The following is a 9,110-nucleotide window of genomic DNA, read 5'->3' on the forward strand; positions in this document are numbered from 1 at the left end:
TATTTGTCTGTGCCTACTGCCTACCCCCGCTGTACACTTGTCTGGGGGGCTTGTGTAAAGCAAGCTCTGTTAGAATGATTAGAATCTTCTGTGTAACTTTTCTTTTCTTCTTTTCGTTGTGTTGAAGCCAAGTGTGTAATCAACTTCCCTTCAACTTTTAACACGATATGAGGAGACACTTGATTGCTTGCTATTTTTCATTGAAACTCGACAGAGACCACAGAAGTGTAAAAAATACTTTGACACTTTATGCTGATCATTGTCATGTTTAAAGTAGAATGTCAAAAGTGTGGTTGATTCCACTTGTGACCTATAAGTCACACGGAATTCCATGTTTGCTTCAGATATTCAAATGAGTGAGCATGGAAAAATTTATGACATATGTAAACGGTCACTTCCATTTCAGGAATTACTTGTCCATCAAATTTGCCCTTACTTTTTCTTCTGTGGGGTAACCAAACATCAATTATTGTTGAAACCTTATTTCACAATTTTTTTTACCAGTTTTGCTTATACCCTCTGTGCCTACCACTGATAGAGGAAGGGCTTTCCTCAGACCCTTCTCCACTTATAGTTGAACATGACTGATGACACCCGTCACTATACATAGGTAGTAGCATGTCCCGATGCTATCTTCCTCAAAGTTACTGCTCAATATGATCTTGTTTTTTGGGGTGACTTGTCTTATTGCTGTTCAATCTGTATTGTGGGACGTTAATCTTTTTGAACTAACTTTTATATATAAAGCATATGGCTTTTAGTGATCAATAGAGATCCTAGTATCTGCGTTCTTTTGTCCTTTATTCTTTGAGCACATGTCGGCTGTGTGACTTGTGTCTATCTTGCCTTGTATGTCTGTCTAGAGAATGAATGCCAAGTTCTCGGATCAAGCACCCTCCAACTTTTACTATGATAAGATGAATAACATGCTAGGGTAGATGATTCATTGATTTCTATAAAGAAACCAATATATAGCTTTAATACTTTTTTGATCATAAGTCATGTTTAAAGTAGATTTTCTATAAAGTTATGGTTTATATCATCCAAATGTACATTCTATGCTGATGCAGCAGCATCATGCATAAAACATAAACCTAAATGTTTCTTTACTACTTAATGATGTTGATTGTCATGATGTTTACATATCTTTTAAACTTGTCATTACAATCATCCACAAGTTCCATTTGTTGTGATGTGCCTTTATCTTGACTAAGTAATCATATGTATGGTACTGTTTTCATTGGATAAGAGTGATGTTCTCTTTTAGATGCTTATCAATATACAAGATTCTTACCTACCTATTAGGTATCAGCAACAGATTTTTAGTGTTTAATTTAGCAATAGAAGTTGTAAGTAGTTTTTGTTAGTTGTGTTGGCAATATGTGGACAAAATATTCAAAGATAATTCTATGGATTCTTTTTGATAAAAACAATGGGAAATAGTGCTTGTAACCCACAAATACCAATTATTACTCAAACTTTATTTAATACTAAAAAAATTCTCACTTTAGTAAAGAAAAACAAGAAAACAGGCTCCAATTTAGTGATTAAATTATTCATTTTGCATTCCTTCATTCTTTGCACCTTCTCTACATCTAGCTCAAACACTTGTTTTTTAGTGATCACTATAGATCTTTGTATCTGCCAACCTTTGTCCTTTCCTTTTTCTGCACATGTCATTTGGTGTCTATATGTCTTGCCTTGTATGTGCCAGTCTGGGGTTGAAAGCCAAGTTTTCCTTGATCAATTACACTCCAATTTTCACTATGATATAAGATGGATAACAAAATAAGGGAGATGATGCTTTACTGATTATGTACACAAAATAGAACACAAATTAAAGTATGAAATATAGCTTTACTTTATACTTTATGTTGATAACTAGTCATGTTTAAAGTGGATTTTGTTAAAGTTGATGGTTTAATTATGTCATCCAAATTCATATTCTATGTTGATGCATCAAGCACAAACTTAAATGTTACTTTATGCTGATTGTCATGTACTCATGTTTACATATCTTTGAAACTTGTCATTACAATCATCCACAAGTTCCATTTTTGGGGATGTACCTTTATCTTTAATAAAGTCCTCATATGGTACTTGTTTTCATTGGATAAAGTGGTGTTCTGTTTTAGAGGATGCTTATCAATATACAGGTCTTTACCTTACTTATTAGCTATGTTGCTCGGACTCTTCAAAATCTTTGTCATATCTGTGTCGACATGACATAGGTGTGAGATATGTATTGTATGTGGTACGTACCTTGGGTGCTTTGAGTACATATATATAAAGTATGAATATGATTTGTTATATATAAGTAAAAGGCGTTTATTAAGAATTAAATTTTATTAGATTTAATTTAATAACTTTAATATATCGAAATATTTACTGTATATTCCATAATATACATTTATTGGTTGTATTCCAGCACCCCTGGGAACCATATCCCTGACTACTAAAAATAATGTAATGAAGAATCCAACCTCTATATCCGTATCCATATTAGATACCGACACCAGAGTCTGAGCAATATAGCCTATTAGTATCCACTCCATTCTATTTGAACCTATTTCATTGGATTACTCAATAACATCTCTTAAGTCAGGATTATTTTCAATTGTTGCTAATAAGTGATGGTAAAAAAAGAATTATTTTCATATTAGTAATGACTAGTTGTTAATCAAATGCCTGGAATAAGAAGAGTTTGATTAATACCTTATATTCTCATAGAGGTTATAGAAAGTATCAACTTACATAATGTATACTTTGAAAATTGATGTATTACTGTAACCTACTTGTGGGCCTAAAAAGGTTTGATATCACATGGCCTAAAATGCAATGTACCTTTCAAGAACATGGTGAGCTGATTCTTTTTCATCTTTTGTGAAAATGACTTGTAAAGAAATTGGTAGTGAATGATGGTCCCTTCCTTTCCCCATACTACATAATTCAGTTTACATAGTTCCAACAAAGATCTTGTCACAACCTTGTTTTTTTATCATCACCCCACAAACTAGAGTTCGAGACAGGTTTAAGATTTAAATTTAATGAGTTCAATTTTTCAAGATTCTCAATATTGAACTCATTGTACTGTTAAATTTAGGAGGTCACATCTAATATTTGTTGAGAGTCTTGAAATTTTAGTTGATTTTTACACATATATTGCGTGTTGAAAGTTATGGATTTAGTTGAACCTGGAACCAAAAGGCTACATACACCCCTGGCAATCAGAGGCCCCAGTTTGGACTCTATTGCTGCTATAACTTCTATGGTTGATATATGGTTTCTAATCTTTAATCATCAGATATTTATGCTTCTCATTTAATCAATCATCACATAATAATATTGGTTTACTGTCATTTTAATGAGGACACTTGTTCTTGTACTTTTACTCTCTTAATTTTTACTTCATCATTACAACTAAATTAGCTGTTGTTCGGACATGTCAAGTCTAATGATCTGGGAGATATTGCCCGCATTTCTTGCATTTGTTTAATTGAATAGTTGTAGGGATCACTTTTTGACATTTCTTCTAGGGTAGTTGCACAAATTAGAAGGAAAAATAAAATGATCCTTCTTCTTTTATACTAACAATAACGAATTTAGTTTGTCAAAACGACTTATAGTCAGGTCTAGAAAGAGGAATGTTCTTATTTTGTGAAATGAATATTGATAATCTATACATCCTTATTATTTACTTGAAAGAATCAACTAGTTAGAACTAAGAGAGGCTTAAGTTAACTAGAGTTACTGAGGAGGGGATCTGATGAGAGGTTGAGATGAACCAGAGAAACTAGGACAACTAATTGCTTCTTTAGGATTCGGTACCACTCCTCGATTAGGCTTCTCAAGATCTTCATTTTCGTGCCTGATTTCCATTAGCATTGCTGCTACATCCTTCATTGTTGGTCTTTCATTCGCGCATGGGTTAACACAAAGTAGTGCCACCCCAAGAACTTGAAGCATCTCCTGAATTTGTGTACCAGACCTTAAAAGTAATTGCTGATCAAGAATTGTTGTGAATTCCTTATGTTTTACTCTTAGCTCCTGATTGACCCAAGTGACAATGTGGGTACCTTCTGGTATCCGGGAATCAGTTGGTTCCATCCCCGTTAGGATCTCGAGAAGCACAATGCCATAGCTATAGACATCACTCTTCTCAGTTATTCTTAGACTATATCCATATTCTGCAATATAGGACCAAAACATTTAGAATGCTGTTCAAACATAGTATTATACCCACTATATGTCTTGTGCACAGCAAATTTCACGGGGTACAAGACTAATATAGTGAACTTCAAGTGTTCCTTTAAAGCTAATATCAATAATACTAGCATAATCATGCTATCAAAATGTTGAGCACTTAGTAAATATTTGAATATTTAGCGCGGAAATTTGAGGAAATGTACTCACCCGGAGCTATATACCCATAGGAACCAGCTATTATGGTGGAAGCTTTTGAAGTATCGGATGATGTGTTTAATAGCTTTGCAAGTCCAAAGTCTGCAAGAAAAGCTTCAAACTGTGGACCTACCAAAATGTTATTGGTTTTGATGTCGCGATGGACTATAGGAGGACTACAGTCATGGTGAAGATAAGCTAAACCCTGAGCTGCTCCTAATATGATACTAAACCTAGCATCCCAATCCAGAAATACCCTCTTCTCATGGAGCAGTCCCGATAAACTCCCGTTACTAATGTAATCAAACAACAACAATCTTGTTTTGCCATTATTACAACATCCAAGAAGCCTCACTATGTTTTTATGCCTGATTGATCCCAGTGTTCTAACTTCTGCAGAAAAAAAGTCCCTCTGAGGAGCCTCACCGATTTTCTTAGCCAATAGTTTCTTCACCGCGATCACCTGTCCTGATGGTGTCTCAACGCGATAAACAAAGCTTGAGCAGCCCTTCCCAACAATGTTAGATTCACTAAGTCTTGGCACTACATCAGTTACAGAGAAGCTAAGCTTTCGGAATGGGGTGAATTCCCACTGCAAACCATTTTCTTCATCGTCCTTCTGACATATCTCTCCCTGTGTTCGGATAAAGATGGCAATAGAAGCTGTCACAATTAACATGGCCATGAAAATGCTGAGTACGATAGCAATGGTGATCTTCTTTATGGATTTTAATCCATGGTGATCACCACTTAAGTGGCATGCAGCTCTGTCAGTGCAGAGCTCTTGATTACCAATAAAAGCGCTAGGAGGGAGACCTTGAAAGAATTTGGTGTTAGGAAGATCACCAGAAAAGTTATTGTATGAAACATTCAGAGAAACAAGGTTATCAAGGTTACTGAGTACTCTAAGACTTCCAGTCAACATGTTATGAGAAATATCCATGTTGGCTAGCTTGGAGAGGTTAGAGAAGCTTTCAGGAATCTGTCCAGTCAGAAAATTACGACTTAAATTGAACAGAATATCTAGTCCTTGGAGGTTACCAATCTCTTCAGGGATTAAGCCCGCGAGTCTGTTGCTGCTTAAATCCAACAGCTGCAAATCCTGGCAGAGTCCAAGTGATTTAGGAACCGTTCCGTCTATGTTGTTTCCATTCAGTATGAGCTTGTTCAGTAATGGTAGTTTCCCTATATCTTCTGGAATGTTACCTGATATTTTATTCATGGATAGGTCTAATATATTAAGACCAGTGAGGGACACAAAAGAGGAAGGAACTGTTCCTTGAAGATTGTTTCCATGAAGATCAACCATTTCTAGCTGCGGACAGTTGCCAATAGCTGGAGGGATTGATCCAGTGAATTGATTTTGTGACAGTTCAAGATAACTCAAACTCGGTAGACGCCCTATTTCTGGAGGAATTGGACCATCTAACCTGTTTGATCCAAGGCGTAATCTGGACAAGCTGGTGCAATTCCCAATATCAGGTGGAATTCCACCAGACAGAACATTTGATATCAGCAGCAGATTAGTCAAGTTCCTGAGATTGAATAAAGTGTTCGGGATGGACCCTGTAAGGAAATTGTGAGAAAGATCCAAAGACTGAAGTTTCTGACAATCTGCTAGCTCAGTCGGTATGCTCCCGTGCAGTTGATTCTGCCAAGCGAAAAACAGATTTAGCTCCTTTAGTTTCCCAATGGTAGGTGGAATCACACCTGAAATGTTGTTGTTGTCCAATTCAAGCTGCTTCAAGCTGGAAAAGTTGCCAATATAGTATGGGATTTCTCCAGAAATGCTGTTTCCTGATAATAGAAGCTCCTCCAATGTGGCTAAATTCTCGAACGATGGAGGGATTTTACCATATAGATAGTTCAAAGAGAAATCAATCACTTTCAAACTCGAACAGTTTCCAAGATTTCCTGGAATTTCCCCTGTCAGATTGTTCTTCCAAAGCAAAACCTTCTTAAGATTCTTCAAGAGACCGAGTTCACGTGGAATTTCTCCAGTAATTTGATTCTCATAGACAAACAGTTCTTGTAAAGAAGTGCAATTCCCAATTTCTGGTGGGATTTCACCAGTCAAATTAGCTGTGTAAACAGCAAGAGTCTGCAGCTTTTTGAGTTCACCTATACTATGTGGAATCTGACCCGTAACACCGGTATCTGCGAGACCCAAAATGACCAACTTTTTGCAGCTTGATATCTGCATTGGGATTTCTCCTTGAATTCCTACGTTCCCACCAGCACGGAAGATTTCAAGACTCGTTAACTGACCGATCTCTTCAGGTATCTTTCCAGTAAACTGATTGTCAAAGAGCTCAAGCTGCTGCAATTCAGAACATCTTCCTATCTCCTTTGGTATCTGACCTTGAAAGAAATTCGAACTCAACAAAAGTTGCTTCAGCTGTGACAATCTTCCTATTTCAGGTGGAATACTTCCTGTTAGAGCATTGAAACTGAGATCCAAAATCCTCAGAGACGACGACAAATTTCCAATAGAAGCTGGAATTTCACCAGTAAGGTTACAATTTGAGAGGACTAGCACTTCAAGGAATGGAAAAGAAAGAAGCTGACTTGGGAATATCGTGGGAAGATTGATCGACCTGATCTTGATATCTGAAACAAATCCATTACTGGTGCATTGGATATAATCCCATTTGCATGGATTTACATGACTTGGATTCCATGAAGAGAAAGGCACAACAGAAGCAGAAGAAGAGTTAAAAGTGGAAAGCCATGAGACTAAAGAAACCCCTTCTTGATTTAAACCAGAAATGGATGTTGGGAATAAAAAAGATATGTTGAGAAATGAGAAGAATAAGGTGACTGTTAGTTTGCTTGACATGATTCTGATGACAATGAGGGTGTGTATGTACTCTCTGATCTACTCTACTTCTATTTCAGTTTCCACCAAATGCAGTCATAATGTTGAAAAAAAAAACAAATGGAATTTTCAGAAATCTTGATTTTCTTCCAAATATATCTGTCTTCAATTAGATTCATTGTCAAGATTGACACTTGACACAGTGTTGTAGGACAAGGTTGGCCATAGGGGGTATTATTGCTGTGATGGTTTGGAAGATTTTGTTTGTACTAATATGCCTTCTGGCTGGTTCTCTGTCAGAGGGGTCCAATTGTTGAAATAGTATATACATATATATATATAGGATAAAAAATGATTTTTATGTGTATTTATATAAATCCTTTAACATAAAATCTAATTTTTTTTGAGCTCTCTTATTTGAATTTCTAACTGTGTACTGTGTATGTGATAAAATTCTCTTGTCTTCTCAACACGAGTACTTTTGTCATTACACCCTTTATTTTTTGTTAGCCCCCACCCCACTTTCTTCCCTAATAAATTCTTATACAAAAGATTATTATGTGAACTTTTTAACTTTTGTCTCAATTTTATGCTGGTAAATTATATTTGTTGTGTACAAGATTACTTCCTTCAGTATAAAAAAAAATATAAGATGACTTGACAAACTGAAGTTGTTTGCAAAAATATTTGAGATTTAGAAAAGTAGATTAAGGGTCTGTTTTGTTTTGTATGAAGGAAAATGCTTTCTCGAAAATAAATGGATTTCTAACTTACTTTCTCATGTTTGGTTGGTAAGTAGAAAATATTTTTTTAATGTTTGGTTGGTGAATTTTTGATTTAAAACTAAAAAATTCTCTTTAGGAAAATAATTTTTAATCCGAAAGTCAACCTCAATAATTGATCAAGGATTCGACCCCGATATCCAAACTAGGACAAGACCCTGATGACAATTTCAAAATCTGACCTTGAGATTTGACCCAGCAAAAAAAAGAATTTTCAAAATTTTTTAAAATTTATTTTGACAGGGTCGCGGGATAGGAAAGGCATAAAAAATTAAAAGTTTCATAATTTGAAATACTTTAAAAAAAAAATCTTCTTTGTTAGTAAAATTTAATTTTTATTTATATAGGAGAAATTTAAATGTAATAATATGATTTAGTGAAATAATAGTAATTACAATAAAGGAGAGATAATAATCATATCATCATTCATTAATATAAGTGGGAAGCATCAAAGTACAATATTGGATTACCATTTTATCCCTATATTAAATAAAAATATTTAATTAACAAAATATTAAATAATAATCATACCATATTGTACTTAAAATATATATTTTTACATAAAATAAATACACTAAAAAGATAATTATTTATTAATAATCTTCTAAAGAAATTGTTGTCTCTTTACATTCTCCACTATGATCCTTGTCTTTTCATTTCATATATGTATATCTTCTTATTTTTTACATTCTATTTTATTATGAGTTTGATAGAGAGCATAGGAACATTATCCTTTCTGATGCTACATTGTGTATGTTCTTTTAAGTTTTTTTTTTTTTTTAAATTTTTGTTTCTTTCTTCTTACTTATAATATAGTTTATGATGTTTGGTTGATATTTAAGATTTTAATCTTTGATGTAAAATAAAATTTGTAATTTTGTGTCAATAGCTTATGAGATGATTTTTTGTTACGGAGAAAATCAATTGATGAGATGCTTATGTATCGTTCACATAGAACTGTAATTTGAGTTGTGTCAATACAAATGAAGGTAAGTGACATTTCCTTCTAACATAATTTTTTTGTTAGTACAATTCTTTGTCTGCTTTTTATTATTATTATTATTATTATTATTTTATTTTGTCAATAGTAGGTCAAATTTATGAATTTT

The 9,110-nt window shown here is 34.2% G+C and overlaps 1 protein-coding gene across 1 annotated transcript; it reads right to left on the reverse strand.

Annotated features, from left to right (window-relative positions):
- Positions 1-3,538: 3,538 nt before the first annotated feature.
- Positions 3,539-8,848, reverse strand: LOC101266628 (LRR receptor-like serine/threonine-protein kinase RGI1). The gene is made up of 2 exons (XM_004237700.5): positions 4,414-8,848; positions 3,539-4,187 (listed from the first exon to the last, which is right to left on the reverse strand). The coding sequence occupies exons 1-2, from the start codon at positions 7,238-7,240 to the stop codon at positions 3,748-3,750; spliced, it is 3,267 nt and encodes a 1,088-aa protein (XP_004237748.2). The 5' UTR covers positions 7,241-8,848; the 3' UTR covers positions 3,539-3,747.
- Positions 8,849-9,110: the final 262 nt, after the last annotated feature.

The sequence above is a fragment of the Solanum lycopersicum genome, chromosome 4 (genome assembly GCF_036512215.1).
Source record: "Solanum lycopersicum chromosome 4, SLM_r2.1".
Lineage (NCBI taxonomy): Eukaryota > Viridiplantae > Streptophyta > Magnoliopsida > Solanales > Solanaceae > Solanum > Solanum lycopersicum.